Source organism: Hipposideros armiger, unplaced genomic scaffold (assembly GCF_001890085.2).
Source record: "Hipposideros armiger isolate ML-2016 unplaced genomic scaffold, ASM189008v1 scaffold_48, whole genome shotgun sequence".
NCBI lineage: Eukaryota > Metazoa > Chordata > Mammalia > Chiroptera > Hipposideridae > Hipposideros > Hipposideros armiger.
Genome location: NW_017731398.1, coordinates 1,996,371 through 2,011,495, shown reverse-complemented (window position 1 = coordinate 2,011,495; position 15,125 = coordinate 1,996,371). Strand labels below are relative to the sequence as shown.

At 41.1% G+C, this 15,125-nt stretch overlaps 1 protein-coding gene across 2 annotated transcripts in view; it reads left to right on the top strand.

Moving 5' to 3' along the window:
- The window catches only part of BTBD1 (BTB domain containing 1), a 31,364-nt gene that overhangs the window by 269 nt on the left and 15,970 nt on the right, over positions 1-15,125 (top strand). For both annotated transcript variants that reach the window (XM_019640041.1, XM_019640040.1), the window contains exons 1-3: positions 1-308; positions 7,108-7,264; positions 11,750-11,855. The exon at positions 1-308 is cut by the window's left edge. In XM_019640041.1, coding sequence (XP_019495586.1) covers positions 1-308; positions 7,108-7,264; positions 11,750-11,855 — 571 coding nt within the window. The remainder of the gene's footprint in view (positions 309-7,107; positions 7,265-11,749; positions 11,856-15,125) is intronic.

Sequence of the window (15,125 nt, the reverse complement as noted above, 5' to 3'; positions counted from 1 at the left end):
CTGCTGCCCCTGCAGCGGGAGCCGCTGTACAACTGGCAGGCCACCAAGGCTTCGCTGAAGGAGCGCTTCGCCTTCCTCTTTAACTCGGAGCTGCTGAGCGATGTGCGCTTCGTGCTGGGCAAGGGCCGCGGCGCCGCCGCCGCCGCCGCCGCCGCCCCCGGGGGCCCGCAGCGCATCCCCGCGCACCGCTTCGTGCTGGCGGCCGGCAGCGCCGTCTTCGACGCCATGTTCAACGGCGGGATGGCCACCACCTCGGCCGAGATCGAGCTGCCCGACGTGGAGCCCGCCGCCTTCCTGGCGCTGCTGAGGTGAGCGGCCCGCCGGGCCCCGGCTGACCTTGGGCAGGGCTCTCCTCGCCCTCCCGGGCCCCGGGGATGCCCCGGAAGGTCGACGTCAAACCCTGTCAGCGGGTACGTTCGGGCCCCAGTTATGGCCGCGGCGGGTTAGCGGGGCTTTGCCGTTAAAAGCCGCGCTCACGTTCCAATAGCGGATTGCCCGCCTGAGCTTCGGAACCGGAGAACTGGTGGGTCCGGTTGTCCTGACGGCCCGTTTGCAAAGTTTGTGTTTTGGTTGCGGGTAGAGGACTCGTTGAAAGGCTTAGTAGGACCGGGATTATTTGGCCTTCTTTTTCTTCTAAAACAAAACGGTGGCTCCTTTTTCGTTAGCGTTCAGTACTAGTTGTCAGGACCCAGGAAAGTACCAGAATAAATAAGTGTGGCTTTACCTGCCTTGCGTTTCTGCAAGATAATGTCACATTTGCTTAAAAAACGAACCCGGCCGTCCGTGCTAGAGTTTGCTTTTTGCTTGTCTGAGGTTAGTAGATTGACTTCTGATTAATTTTATGTAATGGAAGAGAGCTGATAGTATGGCATTGTTAGCTTTCACTCACAAAAGTCCAGTTAGGGAAGTATAGGTGTTGTTTTCCACAATTTTACGAAGGGGATTGAAATCGGTCCAGGAAAGGCACGTAACTGGCCCCAGGCAGCAGTGCCAGCTCACCCCCCCCCGGGACCATGTGAGTTTCAGCTGCCCAAGTACAATGTTATTAAAGCAGCAGCCTGGGTGGTACCGAGGCAGAAACAGGTAGGTCAGGGGAACAGATCAATAGTCCAGAAAGCTCACAGCTCAATCGGGAAGATGAATAAGAAATTAAATACAAAGTTGACACAAGTGGTAAAAAAAATACAAAAAAAAATCCCATTAATAACTGGGTAAAGGACAAGATAGATAACTTAGGGAAAGAAAAAATACAACTAAGTAACGTTAACAAAGAATGTTGAACCTTATCAGGAATTAAAGACGTGCAAATTAAAATAAGTGAAGTACTTTTTCTTTTCTATTAAACCCCCCAATTTGAGAAATATAACATTGGAGGAGCCTTCTCTGACATAGGTAATGGTCAAACAGTTTGGCACTATAGATTTATTTCCCCCCCCCCCACAGGTAGGACATATTCAAGTACTGAAAAAAATGTTCTGTACAAAAATATTTACGGCAGGATTATTTATGGTAGTGAGGAAGTAGTCAGCTGGAGGAAATGGTCAGATAATCAATGATGGGTCCATACGATGGAATATAGTACTAAATATGATATGATACTAAGTAATAACATTAACATGCAAGGTATGTGTAATAATTAGCATTTGAAACTGTGTACGCTATTATTTAAACTGTGAGAAGAAATGGAACAAACATACCTAGAGATAAAGGATAGAAGGAAACATACCAAAATAAATGCTAACCAAAACTGCTTGAGTGGTGAGACATTCTTTACCTTCTTTTCTCTTTGTTTCCTATATTTTGTGTAATTTAGTTCAGTTACTTTTATAAAGAGGAAAAATAACTCAAAAGCTAGGATCTAGGTCATTTTGGTTTTTAGTTTGAAGTTGATGAGGAGGATTGGTTATAGCTCGTTCATATTTTCTAGACTAGAAGTATTTAAAAAAGATCTATTGGTCCACCTGCATTGTAATCTCCTGGAGTGCTTATTAAATTTTGGGTACCCTCCTCTCTTAGGATATGTTTGGAAGTGGGACCTTAAGAGCATTTTTAATACTCTCCCTAAATACGAATCCAAAAATATTGTTGCATAGCTTAATATTTTAAAAAATACTGAGATTGCTAGGATAAAAATGTAGAGGGAAAAATGTTTATTTCATATTTTCACTGAAGCTGTTAGTCTTTCCCCATTAATAGGAAATAAGTGAATTAACTTTAGAGTCCTTGGAATATTCCTCTTGTCAGTGTAGTTGTGGTATTTGTCCTTCTCCAGGCTCTGGTCATTGTTTGCTCTGAAAGGGATATGTGCACTGATTTTTAAACTTAGGTGTTGGTTGGCAGTGAAACATAGATGCTGTACTTACCTACTGTTGTATGACAAAAAGATGTCTCATCTTTAGTTAGTTCTTCCTGAGGTGGAAAAGCAGGTTAGCTTGGGCCTATTTTTATTGTGTTTACAACTTGAATTAGTTAACATTAAAGGCTTTTGAACTTGAGTTTGAAGCGCTTTTAAGAAACTGCTCATTTTGATCTGCCTGACCTTTCTCAGTGATGTTTTTCAGTTCATTTGAGAAATGCCCTGTGCCTCCCCTGTGTCTGTCACTGTTTTAAGATGTTGGATACAACGGTGAACAAGAAAAAGTCCCTGACCTCATGGACCTTACAATCTAGTAAGGAGCAACAAAGATAAATGTAATGTCAAGTACTGGTTAGTGTTTTGAAGAAGGATGACCAAGCCATGAGGGAAGGAGCTCTCCAACCAAGGAAAAGCATGTTTAAGGCTCTAAATTTCTCCTGTTGGAGGAACTGCAAGAGTAAACCAGTGTGATTTGAGCATAGTAAGTAAAGAGAAAAGTGCTAGAAGATGAGGTCAAAATGATAGGCTGGACAGGACCATGCAGGGGCCACACAGCCCGCGAAACAACCATGAGTTTATCTAGTGTATGCTGGGAAGGCTTTGGAGGATTTTGAACAGGGAGTGATGTGATCTGATTTACATTTTTAGAAACTCATTCTGGCAGTTGTTTGGAGATTAAATTAGACTGTGGAGGGAGTAAAACGGGCAGCAGGGAGTTGAATTAAGTTTTTCAGTAGTCCAGGCAAGAGATGGTGGTGGGTTCTACCAGGGTACCAGTGATGGATGTGATGAGAAGTGGTCAAATTCTGCATATATTTTGAAGGTAGAACTAAGAAGATTTGATTTCTACATCCAAGGAGGGAAAAAAGAGTAGACAGAAATATGAACCTGGAGTTTAGGGAAGAACTTCCTGAACATCAGTTGGAAAGTTAGGAGGGAGTGGTATTTACCGTATTTCCCCATGATAAGATGCACCTTAATTTTGGAGCCTGAAATTTGAAAAAAATGTATTACATAAAGTTATTACATAAAGTTTTATTCATCATAAAATTCATACAGCTCCTCATCACTTGCGGGAAATGCAAGTAAAAAAATCTACAACCACTGTGTAAGATGCACCCAGTTTTTAGACCCCAAATTTAAAAAAAAATGCATCTTATACATGGGGAAATACAGTAAATCATGAAAACAAATGACATCACCTAGGGAGGGAATGTAGATTGTGAAGAGAAAAGAGGTACAGCATAAGCCCTGAGATACCCCAATCTGTGACATGGGGCAGAGGAGAGGGGGCATGAAATGAGACAGACAGCTGTCAATGGAACTAGAAGGCAAAGCAAGGAGCGTGGTATCCTGAGTCGTGTTGAAGAAAGGGCTCCCATAAAGGGAGTTGTCAGCTATGTTGAATGCTGCTGAGAATCGGGTAAAATGATATTGAATCAATGATTGGTTTTGACAAAATGGAGGTTATTGATAACTCTGGTAAGAGTGATTTCAGCAAATGGATTAGAATGGATTGGGGGGAGATCAGGAGGTGAGGGGTTGGAGATGGCTAGTATAATCCTCTCAAGGAAGGAGACGTTGGGTGACTGGTCCTCAGGGTCCTGTCTCCATCGTCTTCCTTTCTTTCATTAACCCATGGCATCACATACTCTGCCAGCTGTATTGCCAGACTTCCACTCAGCTCCAGAACCCAGTTTCCACCTGGACATTCACAGATGTCTCGTACCCATGAAGATGAGCATATCAATAACAAAAATATCTGGCATTTAATGAGTGCTGACTGTGGGCCATGTACTGTTGTAAGCACCGTATGTGAATTCACTTAAATTTCAGAACAGTCTTTGAGACAGGAAGGTTTTTTCTTATGCCCAGTATTAGTCAGCTTTGCCATGGTAATTCTGTAAAACACCCCAAGACGCAGGGGCTTAAAAACATCCATATATTCTTGCTTAGGGGGTCGGTTGGGGATTGACTCAGGTGGGTTTGACTCCAAACTGTAGTTTGATTCCAGTCTGTTCTACCTGTTCCTCATTCATTTTGTGCCATTCATGAGGTTCTACCCCTTCTCTTAATTTTTTTCGGCATTGCTTCAACCAGATCACTGCCTTCAGATGTAGCTCTCTCCATTCTTCATGCTGTTAACACAGTTATCTTTCTAATATCCAGATATTATCATGTGACTCCCCTGGAGAGTCACATGATATGGCTTCCTTTTGCCTTTGAATGGCTTCCTTTTGCCTACAGGATGCAGTTTAAACATTTCAGCAGGTACACCAGACCTTATGATTTGATCTCTGTGTCTTCTTCTTCCTCTATCTACCCAGTGCTCCATCTCTAACTACTGGTGGCCTTTTTCTTATTTTAATGCCGGCCTCCTTAGGTCTACTTGCTTTTGTTCACAGCCTTTCTGTGTAGAAGAGCTCCGCACTTAATTACACCTCTTGTATAAAAATCACTCCATTCCTCCTGCAGGCAGAACAGTGCTGCCTCATCTGATCTCATGGCAAGTTTCGTATCTGTTGCTGTAGAAGAAACCACTCAACACTTAGCAGCTTCAGCGTGGTTTTATCGTCTTTCACAGTTGTGCGGGTTGATTGAGGTCAGCTGGATGGTTCTTAGGGCACCTCCTTTGGGTCGCCCATGCAGTTGTAGTCTGATAGCAGTTGGGGCTGGAGTCATCGGAGGTTCCCTCAGACTGACTGAGCCTTTTTCCTCTCCACGTGGCTTCCCCAGCTGATCTGTCCAGCTGGGTATCTTGACTCCTTGGATCAGTGCTCATGGCGTCTGAGAACACAGAAGCAGGAGCTGCCAGCTGTCCTCAGAGTTTAGGCCCCATAAAACTGAAACTGGATGCTGTGCTGAAAAAAAAAAGGAACCATCACGAAAGCAAGAATTCTTAGAAATGTAAGCATGTGATTGCTGGGGAGAAAACAGAAGGGCTAGAAGGAAAACCACAGAAGAATGAGGCAGTATAAAAATAAATAGCTGACACTGAGGCTCTTTGTTAGGTGCTGTTCAGAACAGTTTCTGTATGTTAATTTATATCATTCCTCACCAGAACATTACGAAGCACACCCTGTTGTTCTCATCTCTTTTCAGAGAAGAGCACAATGGTAATAACTTATTTAAAGCCACATAGCAAGCGATGAGCAGACTCAGCCTCACGCCACCTCCTCTTGAGACCCCTTCACAGCCTCTCCTGGTTGGTCCAACAGGCCTGCAAGCAGCCCGAAGCCCACAAGTGGTGTGTCCTGTGTTTCCTCAGCCTCTGTTCCCCCATCTTTACAAGGCAGGTAACAGCACCTGCCTTCCTTTTGAGAGGATTAAGTGAATTGGCATCTGTCAGGTAGTAGAAACTCAATCCTTGTTAATTTTCTCTCCTTTTTACTCATCCCCCCACGCCTGACGAAGAGGGACTGTGTCTAACTTGGCTTTTCATCCTCTCTGCTCAATCAGAGTGTGGCACGTCATGTTAAGCCAGCGTTATGAGGGTGATGCCGATGGCTGACTTGTTTCCAAAAGGAGGTTTTGGGGAAAAGATTTTAAAACAGTATAGTCCTGAGAAACATCAGCATTCACTTTTGAACTTGAGATATAGGGGAGCATGAGGATGAGCAGCCCCCACGTGAGATAGTTGTACGGATCGTGATAATAGAGAAATGCCAGCATTGGGTTAGAGTGAGAAGTTAAGGGACGAGACAGGCGGGCGAGGCTTTCATCCTGGATGGTGATTGTGGCCACAGGAATAAATAAGAGGAAATTGAAAGGTAGGGGGTAGGGACATAAAATAGAACTTACTTTTCTGTCTCCACTGTAATAGACTCTTCTGAAGGACGTTAGTGGGTTTTCTTACACACTTATTTTCCAACTTGGGTCCTGGGAATGTGTCATGAGTGTTCTGAGCCCTTAGCGCAACTCATTCTTAATGTCATACTTTCCAGCACCCTCAGCCGTCCTGAGTGTAGCTGAGATCTGCGCGGTAAGGACAGGGTCTCTGAGGAGCCACAAAGGGGCCCTGTCTCCTTCTGCAAGAACCACCCAGGCCTTCACTGATAGTCTTAGCGCTTAACCTGCAGGGCTGTGGCGCTGATTTATCTAGTGACTTAGCGTTAGAGGCAGGGAGCTGGGAGGAAGGAAGACAGTATTGGTCTGCTGGGTAGTATTTTGAGAGGAAATTGGAACTAAATACCCAAAAGTACATGGCGACATGGGGTCATTTAAGATGTGATTGAATTGTTTTGTTCCTCCAAAGCCCAGGACTCTGGTCTTTGGTCATAATGCTAATTCTGGGATACTGATGAAAGGCTAAAAGGTGCCCAGAATAGGAAAACACCATTATCAGGAAACAAATGAATGCATTGAGGTTTCGGGATGTGAACTTCAGCTCTCTGTCGATGTGCTTAAGTCAACATCCTTTGAAGGAGCGGTAAGTGAACTAAGGTTGCCTTGAGCTGCTGTGGGGTGCTAAAAGACCTCAGAAAATTTGGCTTAGAGACCTGAGTCTGTTTCATGATCTTCACTTAACTTCAGTTCTCTCTGTAGAAGTTTTTTATTTGCCTCTCAGGATTGGTAAGAATAAAATGAGATGATGTGTGTGCAAATGCCCTGTGGCCCTGGAAAGCCTGATGCACATTTCAGGTTTTCAGTTTGCTTATTATCTTTTAAAATATTCCTTAGAGGTTTAACTCTGGTGGATTACTTGTCTAAAACGTTACTGACCAGCTCTGTGATTTCCAATTGCTTTCCAGATTTCTGTATTCAGACGAAGTTCAAATTGGCCCAGAAACAGTTATGACCACTCTTTATACTGCTAAGAAATACGCAGTCCCAGCCTTGGAAGCTCACTGTGTGGAATTTCTCACCAAACATCTTCGGGCAGATAATGCCTTTATGCTGCTTACTCAGGTAAGTCAGTGTAGCTACGCTGTATATCATGTGAAAAGTGAGTATAACTGCATATGAGTATTTACTATTTCCTGGAGAACTAGTTCTAGATCGTTATTTTAAAGTTTCTGTGATTTTTCTTATAGTACCATTCAGGGAAGTAGATCAGATTTATATGATTTCAGAAAAGAATAGAAAAATAGAGTTAATACAGTATGATGTAGGTAAAGAAACGGAAGCCTCATACAAGTAGGCTATTAGGACTCAAAGTTACGTAGCTTTTTCGGATCGGAGTTGGGATCAGGGTCCAGCGCCATTCCTGCTGGGATTGATTGAGAGTGGGATAACATGAAGTTTTCTGGACATCTTTTTTCTGAATTCCTTGTTGGATCTGAAATTAGGATTGAGTATTTGAAGTCCTGAAAAGTTCTAAGGTTCACTGTCTTTGGACTTGTACCTGTAAGCTTGTTAACTAACTCCTGGAGGAGTTAGAATTTAAGGTTTATATGAAATGTTCTTCCTCTGACATTTAAAAACGTTTTCACTAAATACAGGATACCTGCAGAAATGTGCACATATCATTAAGTGTAGTCTGATGAATTTTTACAAAGTGTGCACATTAACTGGTCCTTAACAGATACTATTTAGCATTTGTGAAATGCCTATAATCTGAGCTTCATATTTTAGATACAAATAAATTGCTGTTTTTCTTTTTAGGCAATGCTATAATACCCTTGTACGACTTGTTTTAAAATTCTAAGTTAGCCTATAACCATGGTTTGAATTGTGCCCCCATCCAAAGTTCATGTGTTGAAATCCTAGTCCCCAGGACCTCAGAATGTGACCTTATTTGGAAATAGGGTCTTTACAGACATAAACAAGTTAAAATGAGGAGAAAAAGAAGCTAAGCTGATAATATAGAATCCTACTAAATATTAGTATTGGAAATAATCACTGTGTCCCCCTAGCTCAACTCTCTCATTTTCCAAATGGAAAAACTGAACCATTAGCTGCGGTAAGCCTCACACCAGGCTAGGTGGGGCCGGAGCCCAGAGCTTGTGCTCCCTGGTTCTGCATCCATCCTGTCATACAGAAAATGTCTGATGGCACCCCCTTTGTTTTTTAAAAAAATCTTCTGTCAAAAAGTATTTGTAGTTACAGAAGAAAGAACATGCTGATATCACCTCTTTATAGACATAATAACAGAACTCCATTTCTATATATGTAGAATGCCAGATACCAAGCTAGTCCCTTTGTGTATATTACCACCTCCACACCTAATTACAGCTCTGCAGTGTTGTTGCCTATTATTATCATTCCCATTTTAAATGAAGAAATAGAAGCTTAGAGAGGTAAATATCTTCTATAACATTAGACAGCAAGTGGTAAAGCTAAAGTCTCAACTTTAAACCATTAGTTCTTAAGGTGTGGTGACAGCGATGATGATAATAGCAACATGGATTGAGTGATTATTGTGTGTTGGGCACCATTCTGAGTACTTCATATGTACTAATTTAATCTTCCTAAGAACTTGAGGAGGTGTAAGTGTCCTAGGTAAAGGTTTTCTTACTGTCCCATGTTATAGATAAGGAAATGGAGGCCTAGAGAGGTGACATAACTTGACCAAGGTCATATAACTAATAAGTGATATCTCCTTGCATTTTTTTCCTCTTTTGAATTTGTGATGAAACATCTAATAAAGTTGATATTCATAAGATTCTTTATTGTCCAAGGGGTTTTCTTGTGTGTAGAGAGGATCACTTTCCTACTATATTTTAAAAGTTCAGTCATAAATTCAGAAACCAATAAATTAAACTTGGACAATTAAAAAATACTTTCTAGTTGAGTAGGTCCAAGGTGGGGCCTGAGCCTCTGCATTTCTAATAGGGTTCCAGATGGCGCCAGTGTGTCTGGATGACACAGGAGTAGCAAGGGTCAACAGATATCACTGTGAGAAAAACAGACCTTTTCAGTGCCTTGTTGGTCTGAGAATCCAGTATTATTCTAAAGTTTTCATTGGTGGGATCATATGAATTAGCCTACAAATTGTCATGTGACTGCTTGTTCCGGCCAAGTGAGTCATTTGAGTGAAGCCTACTCATTTACTGGACGACCCATGCCAGCTTCCCTCAAACAAAAAGGCCAGTGTACTGCACCAGTGTGATTTACACGGGAAAACTATGAAGTGATACAATCAAGTGCTGTCTTAGCAGAGATAGTGCCAGACTCGGAGTAGCAGCAATAGATTCCATAGAAAACTTGATATCGCCTGCATAACCTGAGTGATTGAAGCATTGCTACCCTGAGTAAAATAATTTTTATAAGAAATTGTTTTTCCTAGAGTGAAAGATCAATTTTTGCATGAACTCTTAAGAATATAGTTGAGTTGGCTAGTTAAAATATTTAACATTAGAATTTCACTGTTTGTAAAATGTACTATTTTTCATATTTTAAAAATACATGAACTATGATCCGAGATGGGATCCTATGCTGGAAAGAAAAGTATTATAAAAAATATTGTTGGTCTGGCTGAGTGGCTCAGTTGGTTAAGAGTTGACTTAAGAGCATGAGCTCTCAGCAACAGGGCCGCCGGTTTGATTCCCACATGGGCCAGTGACACTGACCCCGAGCTGAGCTGTCGCTGAGCTGCCAACAGGTGACAGGATGGCTCAGCTGGTGTAACAACAAGATTGCCTGTTCCATGGTGGGCTACGCCCACCCGCAACTAAGACTGAACTTGGCACCTTGAGCTGAGCTGCTGCCCGGATGGCTCAGCGGATAGAGAGTGCACCCAACAACAAGGCTGCTGGTTCAACTCCGGCATGGGATGGTGGCTACGCCCACCCGCATTGTTATTTACAAAGTTAGCTACTAATAAGAGAATATCCTTATTCTTAGGAAATATACACTAAAATATCTAAGAGTAAGGGCTGTGATGTATGGAATTTATTCTCAAATGGTTCAGTCCCGCCCCACATATGCACACACACTATGTACATAAATAAAGTATACATAGCCTAGTTCCTTATGCATTACTTATTTTGATCCCTAACAAGCCCTCTAGGTTATATAAGGCAGACATTATTATTCCATTTATACATACATATATACATTATTATGCATATTTTCTTCAGGACTAAAATTAAAAATTTGACTAAGCAAATTAATATAAATAAGCTTCTATATAATCTATGAAGAGCATCTTCAAACATTTGAGTATTCTATAATTTTAAGAAATGTCCTGATTTAAAAAAATGTATATGTATATAAGTATCATTATGTGTTATATATTACATATATATATTTAAAATTTAAGCCAGTGTGTTTAATGTATTCTTTCTGCTATAAAACACAAGATAACTGTTTAGGGATGTTTATCATTTGTTCGGTAGCAACTGAGTTATTGAAGCCTTTGAAATAAATTTTACTTTCAAATGAAATGAAGAGTCATCAGCCAGACCAAATCATGGTGTCATTTATGGTGCGGTTAACTAGTTGGCAGCTTTCTCAGCAGGTTTCTGCACAACCCAGCAAGAATACCTCTGAGCATTTCCTGTTTGACCTGCTGTTAAATGTAAACAGAATAAAAGTTTGGCATATCTACTGTTACATCTACTTTTCAGTGTTCCGGTTTTCTAAAATCTCGTTTGAGTTTGGATTCCACCTCTCGCCTCCCCAGCTTTGTCACTTGTTTTTTTGAATTATAATACGCATCCTGATAAGCATATATAACTCGACTTCTGAATTTTAAAGCCTAGATTAGCTTTGCTGGAATCATACAGTGTATACTGTTTTGCTCAATATATACTGTGACTTCTTTTGCTTATCATTAAGTTGTAGGATACATCCATAATGTGTGTAGTTAAGATTTTCATTCTCATTGTTGTATAATCCATCATGTAATCATGTGAATTTATTTATTTGCTCTTCTGTTGTTAGGCTTACTTTTTGCTTAGGTTCCCAGAGCTTTCATACTATAAAATTCATGTACTTCATTCTCTACCCCAATCAAAACAGGAAATGGAAAAAAAAAATCTGTTAGTGCCGGTATGCTTGACAATCGGCTAGTAAAAAGATTATAAGACTTGGCTTTGCAGCATAATTAGCTAGATATTAGGCAAGTTGGCATATGTGTGAGCCTCTGATTCCTTATCTGGAAAATGGGATAATGTCTGCCTTATCTAACACATGGTGTTTGTTAAGGATCAAAATAAGTAATGCATAAGAAACTAGGCAAGGTTTATATATAAGCAAATGAAAATACAAATGCCAGGGTTGGTAGTAGTGGTGAATTTGTTATGTCAGCAGGGCATTTGTGCTTTTAGCTTTTCATTTCTGATTGCAGAATAAAAAGTTTTAAGAATATATAGATGTTATAATTGTATTTTAAGTAGGTATTTTCACATAATTAGCAATTATAACTGTTTATAGTATTAACTTTGAATGTGTACAGCCTGAAGGTAAAATAACTATGGAAATAGAATAATTATCTTTTCATATGTTCAGGCTCGACTATTTGATGAACCTCAGCTTGCTAGTCTTTGTCTGGACACAATAGACAAAAGCACAATGGATGCAATAAGTGCAGAAGGCTTTACCGATATTGATATAGGTAAGTTCACAATGAATGGAAGTTTTACCTGTAGGTACAGTAGTAATGCCTTACCTTGTTGGTGGATAAGCTGTTTTTAAATTAGCAGGTTTTCCAAATGGCCTAAGTCTGCCTCTTTAAGAGTTTTGCTCTCTTTATTTTGGTGAAATATTCCTAAAAGTCTCAATTACCTCTTTGCCTTTTAAAAGATGTCAAATCACATAAAATTTATTGACCACACTATATGCACAGCATTATACTAGGGTCCTATAAGAAATAAAAAAGGCAAGATGTGGTTTTTCCTAAGGAAACTCAACTAATTGAAGAAACAAGGAATATGTATGTGAAAATTAAGATTTAAGACATGAATAGAAGAGATGGCATACAACAAAATGTGATTTTTGCCTTTTCTGAACTAGATATATAGAAAATAATTACTGTGCAAATCCAAAGCATGGAGAGGTTACCTCACATTGGAATAATGTTAGGAAAACCTTGACAGTGGAAGTGCTGATAATGAGTGTTTGGATAATGAGGAGGGGATGGCATTAGAGGCCAGTGGAGCCACCCAGGGAAGTGTATCTAGAGAAAGGGAAGTGCGAGGCAGGCTGAAGCCCACCTGTGGGGGATCCTCTGCCGACAGACTGAGGGGTCTGAATTTTGGCTTGTTAGGAGAGTGTCTTGTGGCTTTAAAAATGAGCTTCACCATGTTGAACCCAAAACATATATCTTCCACCCTGTCTTTTGGGTGCCAAACTTAAATACCCAACGGTTTACTTGACATCTTCACTTGGAGATTTTATAGGTATTTCAAACAACACAGCTAAAAGAGAACCATTGATTCCCCCTTACTCCCTGTCAAACCTTCCCTCTTCATTTTCATTTTTTTTTTCTTTCACTCTTCCTTAATGGTACCACATGCACCTGATTCCTCAAGCCAAAAACCTAGAAGTTACTCTTGATTATTTTTTCTTTCATATGCCACGTGCAGGTTGTCAGTATCCTGAATCTGACCACGTCTCACCATATCCATGCTGCCGCCTGTCCCAGCCGCTGCTCGCTCTCACCTGGATAACGTGTGTTGTTTCTTGTTGTCTCCCTGCGTCCACCCACTCTTGCTTTCATACAGTCCATTCTGTCCACAGCAGGAACTGTAAACCGTAAATCAGATTGTTATCACGACCTTGCTTCCAGTGTCTTCCCGCTGCAGCTAGAATAACATTCCAGCTCCTTACAAGATCTTAGTGCACAGGCCTTGTATCAGTAGCCTGCATGTGGCTATGGTGACATTGAGGCCCCAAAATGCATGCTTAACATGTTTGCACAAATAAACCCAAAATTGCATACTGGCTCAAACACAGTAGAAGTTTATTTCACAATCACATAACAGTGCAAGGTAGTGTTCCTGGCCAGTGAGCAGCTCTCTTCCATCTGGTGGGTCTGCCGTTCCTACGGTCTAGTTCTTATTTGTATGTTGTTGGCAGATAGGAAAAAGCATGGGCAGGGAAAACATCTTAAAAGCTTGACTTTGAAATGGCACCCTCTTATTTCATTGTTCAGTCACAAGATCCCACCTAACTTCAGGGGAGGCAAGGAGATGCAGAGTACTCACATCCTAAGAACAAAACAGATTTTTTTTGTAAACAGCTGGCAGTCACTGCCTATCTCTATCAACATCTGACCTGGTCTACATGCTTCCCCTCATTCACTGTGCTCCATATGCACCGGCCAGGGCTATTTCTGTTTATACCTTAGTATTTGCTGTTCCTTCTGATTGGAATCCTTTTCCCCTGAATCTTGGTCATCAGTCAGATCTCAGGTTAAGTGGCACTTGAGACAGTCCATCTCAGACATACTTCAAGTATATACTGCGTTCCCCTGAAGAATCCCTGTTCTGTAACTCTGATTTGTTTTTTTCATAATACGTATCACGATCTGAAATTCTTATCTGGTATTTGTCTCTATGCGTATGTTGGTTGTCTACCTCCCCGTCGGATCGTAGACTCTGAAAACAGTAGAACATAGTATGTGTTCAGTGACCAACTGGACTGGCTGGCTGTGTCTAGCGTGGTGCCTTCCTTTCCCACCTGGGCTAGTTCTTACTCAGTCTTAATGTCTTGCCTCAAGTTATACCTCTGCAGTAACTCCTTTCTTAAGAACTGACACTCACCTTCTTCCATGACATTTAATATCTTCCTCTGTTACAGTAACATGCCCTTGGTAGTTTGCCTGTCTTGCACGGTACCTTGGGAAGGGTTTATACTCACCTTGCATTATCCTGGAGGGCAGGGACGAGATCGGCTTCCTCCCCAGCACCTGTGCATCGTGTGCTGTTGAATTTTTGTTGAATTACTGGATATTTGAGAGCCCCAAGCACTGCACATGTTGTTAACGAAGCATTGCTTAATCCTAATTTCCTTCCCTGTAAGGGGCTTTCCAGTGCTCTGTTTGTCCTTCAGTCTACTGTCCTTTGAGATAACCCTACCAGTATGGGTGGCTTACTCCTGGAGGTGGCTTTGCAAATAGCTCCTGTGTTAGGCATGCCATTGGGAGCCTGGGACTCTGGAAGTAGGTGCCTTGCACAGGGTAACGACCCCGTAAATAGTTGTCGATTTGATTTGACTCACGGTTGTTTATATTAAAATCCAGTATTTTGTTTTTAAGATATAATATTAATGTATTTTTATGATCTTTATTAGGCTCTCAGCTGTAATTTCTTATAACACATCTGCCAGTAGAAAACCTAAGTGTTTCCACCAATAGTCTAGTTTTCTTCACATGTACTTGCTGAAAACTGGGGAAGCAAGAGGAGCCTACGAGCTGAGAGCATGAAGGGCCTGGCTTCGGGAGCTCTTCTTACAGCCCTTTTAGATTCTGGGGACGCTTTTTCTCATCTGGCATTTGAGTATGTGTTCTAGAGGAAGATACAGTTAGTTTCCTTGATTACAGCTTTTTACTAAAGAAAGAAGATAATCTGTCACACTGATAAAACAAAATGAATTTACATTACTCCAAGGGCAGTATAGTGTACTTTTTGGGGGGTTATATTTTAAGTGTCTATGTTTATCTCTACTGATGCTATTAATGTACAAGGTAGAGACATATAGGTCCACAGTTGTCTGTTTTTCCATTGACTGATTAAATACTATGTATATTCCTAATCCTACAAGTATTTAGGTATATTGATTTATATATATTTACCTGTGAAAAAGCTTCATTGGAGCCTTAGTTCATACTCATCTGCTCAGCTACAAGAGAAGGAAAAACAGCTCAATTTTCTTTGTTTTTTGG